Source organism: Aythya ferina (assembly GCF_964211825.1).
Source record: "Aythya ferina genome assembly, chromosome: 21".
NCBI lineage: Eukaryota > Metazoa > Chordata > Aves > Anseriformes > Anatidae > Aythya > Aythya ferina.
The window spans coordinates 1,099,587-1,122,202 of record NC_140319.1 but is presented as its reverse complement, the minus strand read 5'-3'; the positions used below and the strand labels follow the sequence as shown (position 1 = coordinate 1,122,202).

The following is a 22,616-nucleotide window of genomic DNA, read 5'->3' as shown; positions in this document are numbered from 1 at the left end:
AAAGCTGAGCAATCATTTTGTTTTAAACACGTATTAGGCTTTCATGACCAGCACCTTGCCTGCACAGAACAAAATACTGCCTTCTAGTGCAGACTCCTCCTTTAAATTGCTGTGAGTTTTTTTGTTTGCTTGTTTTCTTTTAAATGCAGTAAACAAGGAAAACTTAATGTTTTAACATCACAATAAGCAATTGTTTTCTATTTTTGCTTCAGAAATTTTTCTTCAATTTCATAATTACTGGAGCTATTGTAATTATCCTTCTGCAAAAACGGCATCATAAATTGGGCTGTAGCCATGAAAGCCTCAGTGCAAAGCATAACCTAGAGGTAAGAAGCTGCTTTCAAAAGGGGTAGTATTACCCACACAGAAGCCCAGAAAATTAGGGGTTTTCTTGTTGCTGTTCTAAAATATTTCATCCTCTCAGGGGGGATTTTGCTTTTTATCAGAGAACTACGCTCAACTCTTGTTAAAGCTGCATACCCTAAATAAACATCCTGGTTACTGATGTCAGAATACTTAAATTGCAAGTATTCGTAACTCCTAAAAAAGATGCAGGCCTGGAAAATATACTGAAGCCCTATACAAAGAGTATAAATTAAGTTTTTCACTAGGTGTTTGTTGAGACTGCTATTGTTACTGCAATCACAGAATTTGTTATCTTTATAGGCACGCTAGTTTGAAGTAGCTATGACCCATTTTGTTTTAGTATTTCAAACATTTTGTATGTCAATTAAGGAAAGCTCTATGTTCTAAGAATGTTAGTGTGATCTCTCAAATAAAGATATAGCAAAACTGACAGATAAAGTTAAAGGAACATTACGTATGGTTTAGTAGTCTAATTTAGACAAATACCAGGACGGTATGTCTAAGTTACCTCCACAAAATGAAAGATCAAGAGTGATTACATTGAGCGTTTAAGAAATACTTGCAAAATTCTAAATATGTCAGGGTAACCAAAGTTAATTTAAAAATTTAATTATCCATCTCATGAAGGACATTTCAACCTTTTCCTCAGCCTTCTCAGATTCTTCCTTCAGAATCAATTATTAGTCACTTCGGTCCCCTGAATCCTAATAACCCAATTCCTCCTTGTACTTCCTCCGCCTCTCCTGCATCACGGGTCTGCCTTCCATTTAAAATGGCAGAAATATTTCAGATATCTTTTATAAACTCGAAATCAGATTTGAATCTTTTTTGATTAGCATCTCGGGAAGTTCAATTCCTTCCCCAATGAATCACTAGATCCTTAATCCTCTAAATATATTCACCCTCTGCTGTTCAATTATAACTCATTTTCAGGCTTTCTGCAGAACTCATGTCTCGCCTGCATTTTTTTTTTCTCAGAAATTATATGTAACAAACTACCTAACCAGTGCAATAGAAAATTTCATTAACGTATATACGTGCTTAAAATTCATTGTTGCCTCATCTCCTCCTCACAACAATGATGTTTTTAAAGATATTTCAGGGTCTAGAACAGAAACATGTCTCTTTTCTCCCCCTTTTGAAGGACCAGGATCAACATTTTTATAAATGATTGCATTTAGCATCCTACAAAGTGTTAATCAGTGAAAGCTGATTTAATCAGGTAAGAGAAAAAGCAGTATTTTCTAAAGGGTTACTGCTATAGCTGACATAAAAGAACAAAGTCCTTATCCATGAGAAGGACACAGAAGACAGACAGAGGAGCTAGCAGAGCTGAAAATCTAATGGCTACAGTGCTTTTTTGATTTATCTATTAGTACTAAGTGCTACTGGAGTTAGTGGAAAGAGAGGGTTTGACTTGGGTTAGGAGAGGGGCTAATATACACAGGGCAGGACATACCAACCTTTTCCAATTGTGGAAACACGACCTATATTCCCAATTAAATCTAGGGAGAGAATTGTGAACATAACTTCCCCAATTTTGGCCCCTCTTATAGGGGTAATCCACCTTCTTAATGGGCAAGGGTGTCAAATGATATTTTAGATGAACCAACAAGAAAAAAAAATTCTTAGTGACAAGACAAAAAAAAAATCCACTGGAAGCAAGTAGTCCCAGACTGAAACCATAACTCTGAAACCCCCAGACTTCTTTCTTGAGACAGAAGGCACTTAAATAGATCCATTATTTTAATTTCCAGCCCTATGACTGAATCAAGCAGCTGGTAGTTCACCCAACGCACGAGGGCACTCATCGCTGTTGGCCAGCAGGCATCCTCTATCCGCCTTTGTAACCATCCAGCCCAGTCATTTTTGATTGGTGTATCCACAAACTGATTATTAGCGCCACGTCCTTAAAAACTAAAGTACGTTTAATGTGGAGCAGCAAAGAGCTTTTTAAGAGACTAGATAGTAATCCACTCCCCATGGCTACTGACGTCTTGATTGTACACCATCCAATAAATTCAAGGCAGTAGTTCTTATCCCAGCATTAAAAAATATATATAATTTCCAAAATTTAGTAATGTCCATCAGCTCTTTTTGTCAATACCATCAGAAAGAATAATCCCAATAACTTGGAAATGATGTAGATCCAAAATGGAAACATCACAAGCTGCCTTCGGTCTTCTCCATCCGAGCGTTATTTCCATGGCTAAGTGTTGTTTGTAGAATCCAAGGGACTGTATCATTAAATTCTACTAGGAAATTTTTGGTGACAATCCAATTAACATATAAACTGCGTATAGTGAGAACTGAGAACTAGGCATCAAGCTTTCACAGAATTTTAGGTTCTAGTATTCCGAAGATACTCCATACAGAACTTCACCACATGTTGTAGTAAGATAACTCCATCTGGCAGTAGGGATACATCCGAATAAGGCCTTAATATTATCCAAGAAATGGAATCATTACTTCTAGAAAAGAGTAACTCCAATATCGATGCTGGCCAAAGGAAATCTTCCATCTTAAAACCACCTTATTTCAAGTGTAGATATCCAACCAGCTGCAGAAAACATCCTCTATGGATCCACAAGGTACCAGCCACTGGGATAGAAATCACTTCCGTTTCCAACCCAAAATAGGAAACATAGATAATTCCCAAAATTTTAAATCCATCTGGGGCCCCTTATATACGAGTTTGTGTTTCTCACCATATCAAATACAAAATACCTGCCTAGAGAAACCTTGGAACTTACCCATCAAGTCTCCGCTCATAACGTCCTTCCCGTGCATGAAGTGATGGTGGGGGGCCGTAAGTGGGCCCCCCGCCACCTCCTCTGAACCCAGAAACCTCTCTACTACGAGATGCTATGGAAACTGTATCATCCAATCCCCGAGCAGCACTGGGAATGGTTCCTGGTTCATTATAATCCGTCCGTAGGTCTCTATCTCCCATTTTGTTGACAGAGTTGTGTGCCTTCTGCGCACTTTTGATGTCCACAAAATCCACAAACGCTGCCACTCCGCCTTCCGACCCCCTCTTAGGGAGAATTTTGACACTTTCAACACGTCCATATCTGCAAGAAAAGAAAGGAAAAGAAAAACTATTAATGCAAGCAGAAAAAGACCGTATTTAATAACATTGCCTAGAGAAAAAACAACATCAGTTTCAAACCATTTGCCCTTCACGCATGGCAGGAAAACCAATCTCAAAACACGGCAGAGGCTGGAGGAAGCATTTCCAAAACGGGGGGAAAAAGACAAATACCCTTTCCAGAATAATTTCAAACCCCCTCACTTTTGGCTAGCCTATCATGCCATCTCCCTTTTTATAATAACAAAGCAACAGCAGCTGAAGAAATAGAAAGGCGTTCGCAATTAGAGCAGCCCTTCTGATTTTTAATCTGACGAGCAAGACATAATTAACACAAAACCGTGTCACAACAAGTAAAAATAAAGACATCCCGAGAATCTTCTTGAGAAAAAAGTGACCTTGACACAGCAACTCCACTGCCCTGCTCTGCATATAACCCATGCCACCAGCCCAGCCCCACGCAGGACACTGCAGGAGGTGGCAGGGCACCTCCAACCCTGAGCACACGCCGCGGGGTTTCTGCAACACGGGCACTGCCCGGCCAGCAGCTGCCCAGGAGAAAAAAGGCACCACCTTTGTGCACGTGAGAAAACATGACGTCAAATGTCTCTAAATACTGGCATCGACTCATAGCAGAGAGGATTAATGGAAAGGGGGAACAGGGCAGTATTTTAAAAGAGCTTGGAACCGCACGTCACGTTTTGGTCATTCTCTCAGCCAGGTTTAGCCAAGCAGGTAAGGGCTTGTGACCTCAGATGTTAATCCACGACAACAAGAGGCAAAAGACGTATTTTGGAATGTACTGGCGAACTGGAAAGGGATACACAAATGAAAAAATAATGAAGAAATATTTGTGAACTGTGTAAAGAACTATTGCAAAATTTTTTCTATTCCCAAAGGCAGCACAATGCCGAACAGATGTAAACAGATCTTAAACAAGAAAAGCTGTTTTCAGCTACAGATGCATGAAAAAAACTAATACAATTGCCCGTCTGATGAGCAAATGCTGTCAGAACCCGCATCTGACTCCAGTTTATGCACGGCTTTCAATATACCTTCATACTTCGTCATTGTTATTGGATGACTAATTCTTAAGCACGATTTGAAAACCTGCCTCCTCATTCCAATCCGACCTACTCTACTTCATATGTGATCTGGATTGGATTTAGGCTTCATTCTTCTCTATTTTCTACTCCACCAAATAGGGCACGCTGCTCCTTAAGGGATATATGCGCAAACAAGAGCATCGTTCAAGCCAGCCTAAAAGCTCCTTGTTAGATGCAAAAAGGCAGGGGCACGCATGGGATGCGCTCGTGGCTGTGCACTGCCCAGAGCAGAGCTTGCAGCCCTTGTACTCACGGGTCCAGCACAGTAATGTTGATTCTCAAGAGGAGCTTTCTAACCTCTGATACCAAAGTGATGCACTGGTCATTTTTTATTATAACGAAAAACAGCAAGGAACAAATGATGGTCCTGCAGGAAAGGTTCTTCTCCAAGTCTGCACCCTTTTGAGGCTGGGTGAGGTTACCAAATCTTACCTTGAAGGCAAGATTTAGAAAGACCCGGAAGGTAGAGCACGTGTTTCCTAAAATTTTTGCAAGGAAAAAAAAAAAAAAGGGCCTGACTGGATGTAGCACGTGTAACAAGAGAAGCAACAGGAAAGGAAGAAGGGGGAAGGAAAACAGGAAGAGCCCTTTTGAAAAAAAATTAGACTGATTGCCATGAACAAATGAGACAAAAATACAAAAAATAACGAGGTATGTTAGTTACCATCACCTAAGCCCCTTTATCGTGCATTTCAGTGCCAGTTCTCTACAAACAAAAGAAAAGCTGTTGCAATAGGACAGTGCTTTAACTTTGCTTTCCTTTGAGTTTTTTTTTCTAAATGCTGCAGTTACAGAGCTGACTGGTTCGAACATGTACCTTCCTTTTGCTCACTGTTTACACATTTTGTTTCTGGCAATGTGAGTCCACACTTTGTCTACAGTCTTTCTTTAAAAAAAAAAAAAAAAAAAAAAACGTAAATGTCTTAACACTCCTCAAAAAAACTGAAATCCTAATTGACCTCTCTGACTGCAATCACCAGAGCCTACTTAATATGAAGTGCTGCCTGCCAGTTACATCAGAAATGAGCTCTCTGACTGTTCCCACTCGCTATCCTGATAATTCTTTTATTCCCTAATTTTGAAATCACAGCACGTACCTGTTATTATAACATACACACAGACAGACCTCACCTATTTTCTTTGGCTGCAGAAGATCCAGAAATGTGCTAAAACATTCAAATATTCAAACTAATGCTGTCCAGGAAGCGTAGAAAATACAGAACATCAATGTAGTATGCTCCCCATCTACCAGCAAAATCACCCAGCAAACGCACACCTCTTGCAGGCAGAGCTCAAATTTTATATTGGGAGAAGCATACTTTGGTTGCCAGCTATTTCAAGGATTAAACAAAAAAAATAAAAATAAAAATAAACTGCTGTGAAATGTGGGACAATGTATTTTTTTTCCCTAAACCAGAAACGGGTGGGGGAGGCTCCTCCTGTATTCCCCTGCAGCCACAGCCCTAAATCACCCTGCTCGGGGCGGGCGCGTTAATCCAGCCCCACAAATACACTCCACTGTGCTCTGGTGTCCTGCACCGTGCCCTTGCCGAGCCCCGGGGATAATCTGTAACAATCGTCTTTGCTGCAAGCCAGGGAGCTGGGAGGGGGGAGGAGAAAGGGAGCAGAAGCAGATGGGGGGACAAGAGAAAACCGAGATGCAGCGAGCCCTAAGCAGGCGAGGCCGGCCGCCGACGGGGAAGGTCCACGTCCTCCTTGCCCGGCGAGGTCGGTGCCCGGGGACCACACGCATCCTTCGGTGCCGCGCCACTGGGACGAGGACCGCATCGCTCCGCATCCAATCCCCGGGGGAGAGGAGGGGAGATCTGCAGTGCCGCATCACGAGACGGGTTACTGCAGCAGAACAACACATGGCAAGAGAACGATGCTCTCGGGAGGGCTGGGGGAGGCGAGGCGGCAGCAGACGGCGAGCAGAGGCAAGATGGAGGCAAAGGCGCTGCGAGGAGCAGCCGACTGCGCAACGCAACCTTTGTCCGGGTCCCAAGGGCTGGGAAGAGGGGACAAAGGAGGACCGGAGGCATCGCCGCGACCTTTGGTAACGTTCGCAGAGCGGCTCCTCTAAAGCCGCGCCGCCCATCCCTGCACCTATGCGTCAGCCCCGTCCGAGCTGCATTTCACAATCGCTGGCAGACCCGGCAGAAAACAAAGAGGCGTTCGCTGAGCTCTGAATCCACGGACCCTAATGAAAGCAAGGCTTTTAATGCCTCTCCGCCCGGGGAACTCATGACGATTAATCATTAGCTCCAAGCCCGTCCCGTATCGTAGCGAAGCAGGCTGGGGCCGTGTTTTCAGAGGGGTTTATAGTTCAACCAGACCCACAGCCGACACACCAGGGCTGTTATGTCAGCGAGCCCCTCCACCAGCGCACGATTGTAACACCGCGCGATAAACAGAAATCTGGTGGCCCTTTCAGAAAAAAAAGTTGCTAGCTAATCACTGCCTGAACAAAGCTACGCTAATCCAGCTTTTCAGACAAAGAAAAGGAATTCGTCATTTAACCATTATCGGTTTATTCACTGTAGATCAAAGCACCTCTATAATCAAGCAGCCGAAATGTCTCTGGGCTCTTGGCACGGCCTCTCGGCACGCTCCTGGCGCCCCAGCCTCCTCCCGTACCGGCAGACAACGCGGCGGCTGGGGAACGCCGCACGCCAGCGGTGCTGGCCCGAGCTGTGCCGGCTCCCCGGGCACCGCATCGCCACCGGCCGCAGCCCTGCTCTCCTCGCCGCGTGCAGCGGGCGTCTTCCCGGGCATGAGCGGCCTCTGCCCTCCTCGAGCAAAGGCGTTTCGAACAAAGGGCGGATGACGAGAAAGCCAAATATTCAGTAAGCCAATATTACCATTTAGCTGAGTGGTTTTATAAAGCGGTTAAGCTCCTTAAGGATGGCATACGCATGGTAGGAAAAGGTAGCTTGGAATCAGAGGGGCGATCGCTTCTTTAATTTAAACTGCTTTCCTTGGTTCCCACTTTAATTCGGATCACCTCCTCATTTCTCATGCTGACTCCCCCAAGCCTGCAAAAACCCTTCATACCCACCCATTTCCAGCACTGCAGAATTCTGCAGGTCAGCCTACAAAAACATCACCCGACTGCTGGTGAGAAGTCGGCACGATGCTACGCCCAGTACTCCTGCACGCGAGACACATCGCAAGATCAAAAATAACACAGGCTTCCTGTGCTCGTTTCTGCACCGCTCATTAGGGGCACGATTTGAGAAGACACACCGCTGCGAGGGGCCGACTGGGTATTCTGGATCCACTTGGGCTCACTTCGACTGCAGCCAGCTATCTTTAGCCATCGGGAGTGCACGGGCGGCGTTTTGTGCGCCGGGTTATGCTACGGCGCAGGCAAGTCACGGCCTGCAGTATTCAGTAAAAGGCGCACACAGCGTGAAGCTTCCCCCCGCCAATCGCGTTCCTCTGCCTCTGCTGTTATTTCATAACAAAACGATGTGACCTGAAGTAATACTTAGCCAGATGTCTGCCTCGCTTCTCCTTATTTGTAACGCCAGGCCAGCCCGCGTGCTCCCGGAGCTGCGCTTACTCCTGTGGCGGGGCAGCGCTGGCACCGAGGCTGCCGGTACCGGCTCCGGAGGGATCCTGCCACCAGGCCACCTCTGTGGGCGTCCCTTCTGGGCTCTCCTGCTGGCATGGATCACCATTCCCCAGCCCACCACCAGCTCTTTTTAGGGAACACTGCTCAGAGCCAAGCCCCAGGGCCACCAGCTTGGCCGTGGCCCTCGCTGTCACGCCACTGACGGCGCAGACCATGGAGGACAACAGGCCTAAGAAACCATGTGCCACCATATTCTGTGCTTCATGTTCATTATAACCACGTACTTTTCTTGCCATGGAAAATATTTAGGTGCTTTTACGTGGCACAAGCCTTTGGAATTACATTCGGCTTCCAGTCATGCCTTCAGCAGAGGACCAGGATATCTTTGGTCAAATATCATCACATGTCTAGCACAGAAGGAAGACTTGAGAGCTTACAGATACAGAACAGAGGAGTCTAAACAAAAGGTACTCAGACCACACACAGACTGCATTATTGGGTTTGGGTCCTTTCATGAGAACAGCAACCAATCGATAGCAGAAAGCAAACCCAGAGGCAGGCCATAAATAAGTGCGTGCGCAGGGCTGGGACAAAAATAATGCACGCTAATGGAAACGTAATCTCAGCAGAGAACGGGCTGAATCCCGCAGTCCTGGAAAACTACTTAAAATGAACAGCATGCGCGGGACCGTCACCTGACAAGCCACAATTGCTCGTCTTTGTAAGCCTGTCACTCAAACCTGGAGAATTTGTCAAACAGGATCACGAACGCTTAATGACGACCATGGAAACGTACGCACGGCCACCGGCCTCCGCTGGCAGCTGCTGTGCAGGCAGACCTCGCTGCAGGACTCGCTGCGACCAGCTGGACGCCACTGCCCAGCACCGAGGGTGCCTGACCACGCTCCGCACGGAGCACCTCAGAAATCTCTCACCTGTCTTTGAAACCAAACAACTGGCTCTTCAGGCTCGCGGTGAAAATACTGTGACGTTCCAGAGTATTTATCTAATGCACCTACACACACGCCCCTTCACAGAACCCGACAGCACCAGCGTGGAACCCTCCTCCAAGCGCCCCATCTTCCCCGTTTTCCAAGAACAGGGTTCTCAGGGGAAGCACGCAGGGACGAAACCAAGCAGGACGAGGGTAGCGGCACAAAGCTGCCAGCGACGTATGGAGCACTTCCAGCAGCCTCCAGAGATCCAACGTATGGCACGGACGCTCCCTATCTCCAGCTGCTATGTCACGTTAAAGATGGCTAAAAATAAAGCAAATTCCATGCCTTTACTTCTACCTTTCTTTGCACAAAATGACTGTTTCTACAATGATAAGCCATCACAAGCGGCTGGGGTAGTGTTCTGGATGATCAAGAGTAGGAGAGCTTGTCGGCGAGTGGTGAATCCACACAATGTAAGGCTTTGAAAACCTTTACCTTCACAAAACCACGCAAAATAAAAGCTCTCCGTATCACAAGGAGTGCCGGTTTTCAAACCGTACGGCAAACAGACCTTGTGGCAGCAGTGATTCAGAAACACGCCCTAATTACCAAGCTCCCATGCTTTTCTAGATTGCAATCTTAGATGCTTTAAAACTTGTTCAGAGTGATCTTTATTGGCTCTGAGACCTTTCAGAGGGGGAGGGGTGGGGAATAAAGTTCTGCAGGGCATTCTTGCTAGCTCTCTAGCAATAAAGATTTTTAAACAATTCTCAAAGTTCAGGAGCACAAACCATCGACCAGGTTACGGCGCTAAGGCAAACTGCTGACGTGACGGGGCTGAACCCTTAACGCGCCGACCCCAACTCCCCTCAGCCCGAAATACTAGCCGAGCCCAGGCCTATCCTGCATTTCCCTGCTCGCTTTAGCCTAACAGCATTTTATGGGAAATCTCCCAGCTCTGACTACAAACAGGGGTTTTGTTAATGAGATACAGCACGTGTTTCTGCCACGCACTGAGAACAGCAAGGGCTTTGTCTATGCTCGTAATCCCTCAGTAAGAGATGACAAAGTAGGAAATTAAAAAGCTAGCATAGGCACATTCACTGATACTTCTGATACCTGTTATTTAAGAGCAACACGCTCGGCATATCAGATAGTCTGGTAGATAAATCCATGCTGAAATAAGCGCTCGCCTCTTGCTTACAGCTCAGCTGAATGCTCCATTTTAGCATCCAAAGTAGAAGTCAATCCTAATTACAATATTTTATTTACATCTTCATGGCAGAGTCACCGTCTGGATACCGCCGAGGTGTTAATACGCTGCGTTCTGGGCACCGGGATCACATGAAGCAAGCTGGGAAAAGCCCTCAGCCTTTCCCGGTTTCACGCAGCACCTCGCTGCAGCTCCTGCAACACCAGCCTTGCAGTCAGAAGGCAAACCCTGACCGTCCTGCAGCGAGGGGCTGCGTGCTGAACAGTGTGGGCTAAAGCTCCATCAGTACAGCTGCCATGGCCACGCAGCAAAGTGACAGAAGCTCCATTGGTAAGGAACTTGTGCCAGCGGCCACTTCTGCACAATGGAGGAGAAGTACACAAGCAGCCATGGCAGGGCTTACCGGTAATACACATTTTCGTATTATTAAAAAAAAAAAAATCAAAGCAGCTTTGTGTGCAGTAATAATGAAGACTCATTTCTTATGGATGCATGTCTTGAGGTCGAATTCCCTGGCGTCCAATAAATGCCAGTTCCCACTGCAGCTTTTCCCACGGTTAGGAACACCTCTCTCCCATGTGGATTCTTTAATGTCTAATAAGGGTTGTACGCACGCTGCAGCTTTTCTCTCCATGGGGCCGCTAATCAGGTCTCCCTCCTCTATTAAAACCGCTTGTTTTCATGAAACGCGCAGGAACATTGCATCTCTGAGACTGCGAGCATCTCCTCTGCCCTCGAGTTTAGCTGAAACCGGCTAACGGGTTCTACAGTGATTAGGGGAGATATGCATGCAGGGCAAGATCACATCAGTCTTGCTCTCTTTGCAGATCAGAATATATAAGAATTAGACTGTTCTTGAACAGTAAAACTAATCCCAGAAGCTCAAAGAGGTTACAGAAATTTGCAGGAGCCCTGCAAGGCAGAGAACACACTCAACCACACTCCATCCAGGCCAACGCACCGTGATTCTCTCTCCTCCAACCTACACAGACGCACGGCACCGCGTTACTGCGCACTAGATGCACTGCCACCAAATTCCATCTCCAGGGCATCTCTCCTTCCAGCTTAAAGCACAACCGGCAGATTTTCTTCAACAATACTGGTGGTGATAGGCTACACTAAATGCTCTCTGAACAGGAATTGCCCAAGCCTTTTCATTTGAGTGAATGCCTTTAGGATTTGGTCGGATTCGATTTTAAGAACATATTTGCACTGCAACTGTAGGGGCATCTCCTGCTTAATCAGGTTTTTTGTTCTTACATGAAAGGGTAAATCCCCATCTCAGTTTTGCTTCTCCAAGCCCTGCTTTGCATGTATTCAGCAGCAGATGGAGGAAAATGCAGAGTCATAACATTACGGTCTCCCTGCCATGCTGTAAAGTACTTTAAATACGTACCATCTTAAGGCTTTACGAGTCTCGGTGATCACCAGTTCATACTTCTCTAGTGAAACAAACTTTATAACCTGTCTTCCTACAAGGTTTTATAGGTTTTCCAAGAAACTGTATTCCAAAAGAACATAAAAATAAAGTGGATTTGTCTGCCCTCACCAAGACCATCCCAAGCACTGGAATCACTCCTCCCCATGAACCACCACCGTCTGAATGAGCAACCAGCCTCAACAACTTGAAATTCACTCCTCCTCCCGGAAAGCAGCCATGGATCCACAGCCCCAGGGACACCTCCAAGTCCCCGACCCCAGCAGCTCCCCCGCTCCAGGCAGGTCACTCTCTTGAAACCAGAGGAGGAATTGTGCCAGAACCCACACTGACGGTGCTCCTCCTGCCCTCCCTGCCCTAACGCAGCCAGCTACGGCAGTGTAACCACCATGAGAGAGCCTTCCTGACGCTGTTCTGCTGATCTGCTTCACCCCCAGATGCCTGCTGTCAGAAATCACTCTGAGGTGAGCTAGGTGAGAGCAGGAATGGGCACCCCAGCGGTGGGACCACAGTCTCCAAGTAATGGGGAGGAAGAGACGCTTCCTGAGCTCTGTCAGATCCCGCACACCTCAGGGTTCCCTCAGCCACATATACTATGTCAGCACTGAAACCACGCTTACTTTTTAAACATAGCAAAGCTTCCCTGCTACTAATACATCAAACCAGTTGTTTGAGAATTCAGAAGACCAAGGGTTCATTTCAGCTTTGACTACAAGGAGGTCACTGTGCACATCGTTAGCCACCTAGGCGCACACTGAGATGGGTTTCCGAGGGCTGCATCTCACACATATGAGCATGAATTCCCAAAATTAAATCAGATTTGATTCTGTATACAAGGAAGACAGTTATCCATTCTGAGCTTTTATTCTCCTCACAGTCAGGATGTGAATGAGGCCGGAAGACTTTTTCCTCCAGCGATGACTACTTTAAACATCCAACTTGGCAATTTATCTTTCTTATTTTGCCCTACTGACTGTTCCGGGTCACCCACAGCTGCCACAGAGCGCCTGAAGAGGGAACGCTGAAATAAGCCTCTGTGAGCTTTTTGGCAGCCGCCCCCGCCGGCGGGGACAGGAGGCACTCACGCCAGCAGCACGATGGGACGGACCCCAGCTCGCTCCATGCGACAAGGACATCAAGATATTCATAACGAGTCCCGCGGACAGAGGACATCAGCAGCTCAGGTTTCTACCTGGAGGAAAGCTGATTCACCACTCGTTAAAGTTACAGCCTGGCAGTGCTCTTTTCATTGAGCTAAAAGATTACTTCAAAAACCAGCCGTGATTGTGTGCCCGGTCACGACTGTGACAAAAGCTTGGTGTGAACCCAGCTCTAGTTTCCTACCACATCAGAGGGTAACAGAAGACACGTAAGGTCTTGTGTTTGGATAGGAGGGCATCCAAGAGGAAGACACAAACAAGTCACCATTGCCTCCATCTGCAGAGAGCGCTGGCGCAGATCACCTATCCATGCTGCTCCCAGGGATTTTTGGAGTTTTGGATTTATCTCGTTTTCGGTGTGAGACCGGGGCACGTTCAGCACGCTTTCGTTAGATTTGGCCACGCACGCCACAGATCTAAGTGTACCAAAAGAAAGTGCTTTCAATTTTAAATTGTTGAGCTTAATTAAAAAGGGGAAGAGAAAGGAAGCAAAAAAAGCTCCCTTTTGTTCTTAAAAAGTGTCTGGGTTTTTTAAACAGAGACCGGTCACCGAGATAGGCTGCCGCTCGTCTCCCATGATTAGTTTCTCTGAGCGGAAAATTGATGTTCCTTTCGCATCCCAATTCTGCTGCATTCTCACCCAAGTCACCATGAATATTTGGACCTCATACAACGCATGAATATACAAAATAGCGTAGGGAGCCAGCCGCACGCAGTGCTACAGGGTACACTTCCAAAAAATCCGTCTTGAGAAGTATGTTGCTTCAAATGAATTCAGAGACACTGCCTTCATAGTCAATCTACCCCGTTAACAGATCAGATTGCAGCAGGCCCTGGAATATACTGTGGTATATTTATGAAAAGTCTGTAACTGTTTATTCTTTTATTAAGGGATGTTATCTTCACACTACAGGATTTTACAGATTGCATGTGACGATTACACAGTGTTAGTAGGTTAAACAATAACTATGGAAATGCAGAAACCAAAGCAGTCACTGTGTTTTATTCATTACACAGAAGTCATCATCACATCTTAAAACATTACTGCAGACGGGCATTAGAGACGGGTTTTTGGACCCGAGGAGACCGGAGCTGACATGACCCAGCCACAACAGGAGCTCTCCAGGCAGGCAGAAAGGCAAAGGCTCTGGCGTTGCCCCCGCACGTACCCTCATCGGGTCCGAGCCAGTGCCTTGCTAGCTCGGCAGCAAAAAAGCAGCTTTTGTCTGATGTTCATTAACTGTTCAAATCATCTTCAGAACACTACAGAGACTCATGTGAAGGTAAGCCACGAGACTGGTTGTACACTGTGAATTTCCATCTTCAGGCTCATATTCCTCCCACGAGATTTCTAAATTGGCATGCCGAAGACGCAGCTAAACTCAAAATCTTATTATGGAGAGTAATCATATTTTCTAGTTTATTCCTTAGTTCATTGTTTAAGAATGTTTGCCTTTCCAGTCTTTGGTTTCAGGGCGTTCGCAGACCTCAGCGAGTTCACGGAGCTTAATAAAAAACACATACGCTGTATCTCACAAGTGCTTATTTTTGGTAGCCACCAAAACCAGACCTTACCCACCCCACAAGCAACTTAACTGCTTACACCCCTGTCACCAGCACCTCCCGGAGCACCGGCTGAAGCAACCTGACAGCAGCCAGAAGGGGCGACCCTCACCTTCACCCCCTCCCCACCATCCCCAAACACCACCAGAACACCTCGCTTTGGCTGTCATTGCTCCTCAAGTGCTTCTTCACGTGCAGAACACGTCCTCCTGCTCACAAGCTGACGACAGCATGAAGCCACCAGAGCAGCCAGTCAGTCTGCAGTCGCAGCACATCGGCTCAGGAAAACAAAGCTCTGGGTTCATCCTGACTCACCAACGTGCCCAAGGACTGCAGCCTGCCCTCCACTCATTTGGATATTTGCTTCCTTTCTTATGAAATGCTAGCTGGCGCTTCTTGGCCCTCAGCAAAGACAAGGACCTAATTTTGGACACACCTTAAGATTGCAATAAGGTCATCTGCCGGAGAACTTGGCATGACTTTCTGTCCTATGAAAAGCATTGGGGAAAAAAAAAAAAAAAAAAACAGTCAACAAGACTATCAAAAACAGCTTTAGGCCTTTCCTAGTCCCCTGTTTTAAGTTGATGAATGGGTTTAATATCCGCGTATGCCTCACAAGGGCTGTTACGTTCTCCGTGCACCAGCCTGCTTTCTCTCTTCACAGAAGGGGTTCCACAGGGAGCCAAATGCTTCCAGCGACCCAGATTCGGCCACAGCAACCCTCAAGCTCCAACAAGCATCTCCCGTGCACGTTGAGCAACCTCACGGAGCTTTTACATGACTGAGTTAGGCATTCAGCAATCCACCAGAAAGGGCATCAGGATTATTTATTATGGTACCAATGGAATTTAGAGTAAGCACAAGAAATACCAAAAGCCAGTGTAACTTCAGAGCAGCCTTTCAGCCAGAACAGGACCAGGACATGCAACCAGGACGCTCTGAAGAAAGTTCAGGCACCAAGCAATGCTGGCAGGACTCACCAGAGGACAGAATTTTGTAACAAAGTACATCCACTTATCTTTCTAACACGGCTCAGCGTTTAAAAACACTTAATAGAAGCTTAGTCCAAATCTGTGCTCGGTGCGGCTCTTCATTAAGTTTCTTTGAAGTCATTATATAGGCATCTCCCTGCCAAGCGTGGCGTCACCAAGCTGCCACCTCAAGAGCACGCGAAGAGCAGAACGCGGAGCAGCCAGCGGACCCCAAAGTGCTGAGGAGACACAGCTCTGCCGTGGGGAAGAAGCAGGTGGCTGCTCAGGGAGCTTCTCCATTGGGGCCAGGGCCGGCAGCACCACCAGAGGTGTTGTGGAAAACGGGGGCGCCGCCAGCACCCGTGCTCCTTTAGCCCCTCGACTGAGAAGCCTTCGTGCGGTGCGAGGCAGGCTTTCGCTACAGAGCTGGACCAAGGCTCAGGGAGGCAGGACACGCCTTGTGCCTTCCATGTCTGTCTTTCCCATCCGATTCTGGGCAATTAGCTTAATCCCCACGCCTTAATCCCCCAACCGAATGCCTTCCCACGATCTTCCTGCGTTTTCTGTTCTGTAAAACTACGATCACCTTACTGGAGACGTTTGTAAAACGCAGCATAACCCAGCACCGACACTGCCTGATATTCCAGACACTGCCTCAACAAAGCACAGGCATAAATTTTACCTTCCCCTTCCTTTCAAAGGCGCTGAGCTAAAAAGGCTAGCGCCTGCGCTGTGGAAACACCATCACCTACAAGTGGTAAGAACGGAGGGGAAAAAAAGCAGAAGTAGTTCATTCTGCATCCATATTCCTGCCTCTTCCTCAGACAAACCTAACATCTGGTTAGGGACCTCTATATGCAAAGCTGATTTAGTGTAACTACCCATGTGTTTGCATCTTAAATGATATCCAAGAACCATCACTAGATTGTAAGCAATAAAAGCCCGGGAACGTATTCGAGAATTTTACTAGAAGGACTGCAGCGCTCCTACATCCAACTCGAGCCTGTTCCTGTGGAAAGGCACCGAAAGACCTGCTGCTGGCGTAAGTGGGCAAGGCTGGAGAAACGGTGCAGTCCTAAATAAACAGCTCCGACACTGAACAGCCACGGGGGGGTTCTTCCAAGGGTCCCAAGCCAGTCCCCCAGTGGCAGTCCTACTGCTCTGCCCCACGCGGGCTGGGGAGCAGTCGACCAGCATCCCGCTGCGCCACCTTCACCCTCGGCAGCAATGCATGGAGCAGAGAGCAGGGAGGCTTCGTGTTCCCAGGCTCCCAACCATCAGACACAACATTTTGTACGCTGACCGAATGTTATTTGGAAGTTACTGAAAACAAACACGTGCTCTCGATTACGCCCATGTACTGCAGAGCAACTCCAAAGAGCGGCGGTGTTGGAAACACAAACTGCTTCTCCAGAGGGTATCCTACACCCCTCGGACCAGGGAGCAGCGTGGCGCCGGACAAAGCTCGCTGCTTTTCCAACAGGCCTGAAGAAGCGTTACGATACTCGTCTCCTCCAGGGCTGCTCTGATCTGCAACGCATTCGCAGTGACTTTAAAGGAAGGCGTTTGTTCCCCGAAACCCAGGGTTTTTCCTGGGCTTGGCTGCCCCTCTGAACATCTTAATTCTCCCACAGAATACGAGATGGCATACCAAAGTCACATGGCACGCAATTAAGCGGCTTTTACTCCTCTTGCCCTTTAAAACACCAATAAAGGGACAAAGCCGTGTTCTTTCAGATTAACTGGGAGAAAACACAGGGGAAAAAAAAATATGGAAGGCCAACACTTGTGCTGGGGACAACTGTTACTATATTTAGTTGCCTTGTTCCGCAAGCTGCCGAGCATCTGTTCCAGTGATGGTGAATGACTTTTTTCCTGCTAGTCAAGACAGCGTTAATTAGGTGAGCCCAGAATGATTGCTCCCACTGCTTCCCCGCGCGCCCAGCTCAGCCCCGACACCCTGCCAGGGGCTCGGCGTTTGCTCCATCTTAACTGCGGACCCCAGCTCCTGGCCCCGATTGCTTTCATATTCAGGAATGCCTGAGCAGCTCACCGAAAGAAAACACAGCACGTTAGAAAGAAGTTTTTCAAAAGGGAGTAGCTGCCTAGGAGAACAAAACAAAAGCTCTGAGTGATTTTTTTTTTCCCCAATACACACAAAATCACTCTCTTGCTACCCCTTTTAGTATGAAGACAATCTATAAAAAGGAGTTTTCAGGAAAAAAAATAACACTATGTGATAAGCCAAGGATTCAAGACCAACTCCAGTATTTGCTCATCTGAGAGGAGAATTCATAAACAGTGTTGTAACCAATCAAGAGTGTTTTACAACCAAAAAGACAGCTTCTGCAAAACGCCTTCGTCTTAATTCCTTCTCTTAAAAAAATGACTTGAAAGACTGCAAACGCCAGCAAGGTGCCCCCAGTAACTGGACAAGGAAAGAAAAGAAGATAAAACCAGCACACCCCTCCTACTGAACACGCCTGCCAGGCCTGAAGTTTCAGAGCCGTCCTTGAATTTTGCTTCTTTGGAAGCAGGATGGTCGCGTTTCCCAAACGGGCTCCTAGCAGAGGCCGGGCGGCAGCAGGACAGCGGGCACACAGGCTGTGAGACAGGAGCCGCAGCACCTCGTCAGCCAAGGGGACACACAAAGCCCCCGCAGGCAGTGTGCTGCCCAGGCCGGGGGATTCCAGGCGGGCTGCTCCCCAACTCCCTCCCGCTGGCAGCGCGGTGCCGCCAGCGGCCGCTCTCAGGCAGGGGGATGGGTGGGAACTCCATTTCGCAGGATCAGCTCCGTCTCCTCAGGCTCGCGCTCCAAAGGCGACAGCTCTTCTTTCCAAGGAGGCAGCCCTCCGCCTCGCAGCCGTGACACCGGGCCCCGGCGCACAAAGAGCGCGGCTCCATTGTCCGCGGGCAGTACCTGCACCTTGCCGGCACCCGCGGCTACGGGTACCTGCGGCAGAGACCCGGGCAGCCGGACCCCTGCGGGGGTCCCTCGCCCTCCCCTCTGGTACCCGCACCCCAAGCCAGATGCTTCGAGCGGAGCCAGATGCGCAGAGCAGAGGCACAGAGCGGCTGGAGCGTATTTTTACCCGTGTGTTTACTCGTGCGAGACCGGCCTCCTCGAAATGCACTAACGTTGAAAGAAATCTCTTTTCAAAACAAAGCGAGAAAATATAGGAATGAAGGGTTTTGCCTGGCAGCAAACCTCCCTCCAAAGCCACCAATCGAAACTCGCAAAGGTAGAAACAACAAAAAAAAAAAAAGGTAATTAATTCAGAGCCTACCATTTTTTCCACATCCATCTCTAAGCAACAGTACCATAGCAACTTTTTCCTGCTTTAATACATCTTACAAAAGAGGAGGCATGGACAAAATAAGACCCAGGAATGTCAAATTTCCACTTCCATTCGAGTGCCTCGTATTTCCTCAGCTAGCTATGCCTGGAATTACACAAACAGCCCCGCAGCGCATTTTCTTCCCCGAACCCTGCCTTTGTATAACGCCCGATCCCGCGACCTGGGCTCGGGGACACCACAAACCACAGCAAATGCCCGAGTGCCATCCCCTCCGTGGGAGCCACCGGGAGAGCAGCCGACGGTGGCGTTGGCGGAATGCAAGGCTTGGGAGGGGGGGGCAAACGTGAAGAGAAGCGACGAGTAAATAGGTCGGCGCAGCCCCCGCTCCGAGCGCGGATACGCAGCTGAACCTTGTTTTTCTTTGTATTTTTTTTTTTTTTACGATTCCTGTTTTTTTCATTTCAGCTCCAGCCTCGCCACGTCTGGCTCCCAGCCCCGCAGGATCGCCCTGCGGCGGGGCCCCCTGCCCGCAGCCCGGGGGTGCCCGAGCCCCCGCGCCGCCTGCCCACGCCGCCGGGGCCCCGCCGCCATTTTAGAGGCCGCCTGGCAGCAGCCGGGTGTGGGGAGAAGCCCCCCAGGGCCGCTCGGCTTGGCCCAGGGCTGCGCACAGGCAGTGGGGGGACCACGAGCCGTGGCCCCAGAGCCACGGGGGGCACGGTGCCACCCGTGGGGCTGTGAGCGAGGCGGGGGGGCAGCACCCACGGCCCCTTTTTGGGCTGAGGCTGCGGGCAGGGAGGCAGCCGAGGCCCGCCATCTGTCAGCGGGCTCCCCGGCCCAGCCTCCTCGCGTGTTGGTAACCACATCTATTTTTCCCATGGTGACTCATTATTAAGGACGCGCCGTCATTTTTCCAGCGCTAAGGCAGCAGAGCGAGGCAGGCTGGAGGAAGCTTCCAAATCCTTTCGGAATTTAAAAAAATAAAAAATAAAAAACAAAAATCACTTGGTGGGAGGTCAGCGGCTGCACCCGGGGCTCGTCACCTTCTTCTTTTTTCCTAGGAGAAGCTTCCAGCGTGCAGCGCCGGGCACCAACTTTGTGCGCGCACGTTTCCCACAGCCGCGGTGCTGCCGCGACTCACGAGAAGCCTCCTCTCGCACGGAACCGTGCAGCGGGGAGGAGGAAAATACAACCGTGCAAACAGCCACTACTTCCTCGTGAGCTGCGCCGTGGGAGCTGGGTTCATCTATGCAACGACGACACACCGAGAGGGAGGAAAAAAAAAAAAAAAAAAAAAAGAAAAAAACACACACACAAAAAAAAAAAAAGCCACCAACAGCCAACAATAAGCGGCCCGGCCCGCGGAGCGCTGCCCTCGTGCAGGGCTGCGGGGCTGGGCGCTGCTTCCTCCGGGGCTCTGCTGAGTGCCCCCGGCAGCTCCGCCTGGCAGCGGGGGCACGGCCGCGGCCCGCTCCGGAGCACCAGGCGGTAACACGGCACGGCCCCGGTGCTCCGCGCCCCGTGCACCCCCCCACACCCCCCCCCGCTGCCCCGCGGCGCCACTCACCGCTTGAAGTGCTCGATGATCTTCTCCTCGCGCACGTTCTCCGGCAGGTTGCCCACCCAGAGGTGCCTGGTTTCCCGCACCATGCTGCGCGGCGCGGGGCGAGCCCGCCGCCCCTGCCCCGGCCCCGGCCCCGGTCCCGGCCCCGGCCCCTGCCCGGCCTCGCGGCCGCCTCCCCCCGCGCAGCGCTGCCGCCCGCCGCCGCCGCCGCTCGCCCGCCGCCGCCCCCGCCTCCTGCCGGCCGCCCTCCGCCTCTTCCGCCGCGGGGCCCCGCCGCCCTCAGCTGCCTCCCCCCGCGGCGGCGGCGGCGGCGGTGGTGGCGGCGGCGGGCGGCACCATGGGCTGCGGGGGGGCCCCCTGGCTGCCGGGCGGCGGGCTCCCCCCCCCCCGCCGCGGCTCCGCTCGCTGCCGGCCGCCCCCCGCCTCGGCCCCGGCGCGCTCGCTCGCGCTTCCTCCTCCTCCTCCTCCTCCTCCTCCTCCTCCGGCAGCGGCAGCGCGGCGCCCCCCCCCCGCCGCCCCCCCCTTCCTCCTCCTCCTCCTCCTCCTCCTCCTCCTGCCCCTCGCGGCTCCGCCGGCTCCGCTCGCTCGCCCCCCCCCGCGCCTCTCGCAGCGCCACACGGGGGCCCCCGCGCAGGCGCACTGCGCGCACGGGCGCGCGCCGCGGCCCCGCCGCCGGCATTGGGCGGGGGGGGGCGGGGGGTGGAAGGCGGGGGAGGGGGAGGGAGGGGAGGGGGGAGGAGGAGCGCGAGCGCGGAACGCCCCGCGGCCGGGCGGCGGCACCGCGCATGCGCGGGGGCGCGCGGGGGCAGAGAGGGGCGGGGGGGGAATGGGGGGGGCAGCGATGAGGGGGGAATGGGGGGGGTGTAGAAAGGGGGGAGGGATGGGGGGGGCACAAAAAGGGTGGGAAATGGGGGGTGTGACCCCTCTGTATAGCCGATAAGGGGTACGCAGCGATAAGGGGGGGCTGGCTTGCAAAAAAGGGGGCGAGGAGGAAGAGGGGGCGCGGCGTGAGGTGAGGGGGGGGGACAGAAAGCGGGGCTGCCCTGAGGGAGGGGGGCACCGTGAGACACGGACGGGAGGCGATGAGAACCGAGGGGGCTGCGCTGCAGGAGCGGGGCTCAGAGCAAGGAGCTGCGTTACACAGCGTGGGGTACGCGGCAAGGAAGGGGCTGCAGTGTGCCCAGCACCCAGGGGGGAGGACACAAGGCGGGGGGGGCCAGGACGAGCCCTCCAGGATGCTCCCAGAAGCGCTCCCAGCGCGGTGCTCCCACAGGGCCAGGGCCGGACACACGGACACCCCGACACCGCTCAGAAGCCGGGGCCTCGAGGCTCCCCCTCTCCGTGACACGCAAACCAAAGGAAAACCCAGCGCGCTGCCTCGATGCAATCAGCAAGAGCGAGTAAAAAATTAATTTGGGTTAAGGCAGACAAGGGCCCGGCGTTGCGCGGCCTTTCAGGAGCCTATAGCGCTGTTTATCTCTAATGACTCCAAAGTTCAGAGCTATATGCAACCTCACGCGGGGCTGGCAGCGCTGGCCGCCCGCCAAGCGCTCCGGCGGTGGGAGGGAGGTCACTGAATCATCCTCGCTCTTATGCAAACGGCCACGGGCGCCTCGCTGCCAAATCCTTCCCCCGACCGAAACGGGGAGGCCGCGTCGCCCTGAGAACCACGGAAAACAAACTCCCACCGTGCAGAGGTTCGGAGAGCAAGGCATCCCCTGCTCCCGCGCCCCAGCGTGTGTTTTCTGTGGGGATTTTCGGAAAAAAGCACCCACTGGGAGCTCCAGCTCCGCGCACGCTGCTGGCAGAAGTTGCCTGCCCCGGTGCTGGAGCGCGGGCAGGGTGAGCCGCCCACGACAAGCGGCACGGGGCAGGCAGCACTTTGCACCCAGCATCCGCCGTGAAAGGACGAAGTGCCGAAAAGAGCGTGCCAGGATGTGAAATTACAGTTGCAGGGATTTTGGTACTTAACACTGCTGACAAGGCTGCGGTCTGACCCATCCCTGCTTGAAGGGCAGCTCTTCAACCCGGAGCTGCACGTCCTTAACCTGGAGGGTAGCTTTTTGCACCTTCAGGAAAAAAAGTGAGACTCTGCGCTGCTGATAATACCGCTCATTTATGTGCCCAAAAATGCCCAGCTGATTACTGCCACAACACTCAGAGCAGCAGCGAGTGAGCAGTCTGAGGTCAGGATAAAACTGAACACGCACCCAGGGCCATTAGTACTTTTTTATTTTTTTTTGAAGCCACATAAGCCAGTTAGCTGCTTTCACCACAGAGAGCAGACTAATATTTCAGTATTTTCCTTGGCCAAAGCCTCCCGCTTGCTGCCG

The 22,616-nt window shown here is 50.8% G+C and overlaps 1 protein-coding gene across 2 annotated transcripts in view; it reads right to left on the bottom strand.

Moving 5' to 3' along the window:
• The window catches only part of SPEN (spen family transcriptional repressor), a 65,888-nt gene extending 45,242 nt beyond the window's left edge, over positions 1-20,646 (bottom strand). For both annotated transcript variants that reach the window (XM_084495372.1, XM_084495373.1), the window contains exons 1-2: positions 20,287-20,646; positions 3,120-3,440 (exon numbers count right to left, since the gene is read on the bottom strand). In XM_084495372.1, coding sequence (XP_084351498.1) covers positions 3,120-3,440; positions 20,287-20,369 — 404 coding nt within the window. In that variant the 5' untranslated portion in view covers positions 20,370-20,646. The remainder of the gene's footprint in view (positions 1-3,119; positions 3,441-20,286) is intronic.
• Positions 20,647-22,616: the final 1,970 nt, after the last annotated feature.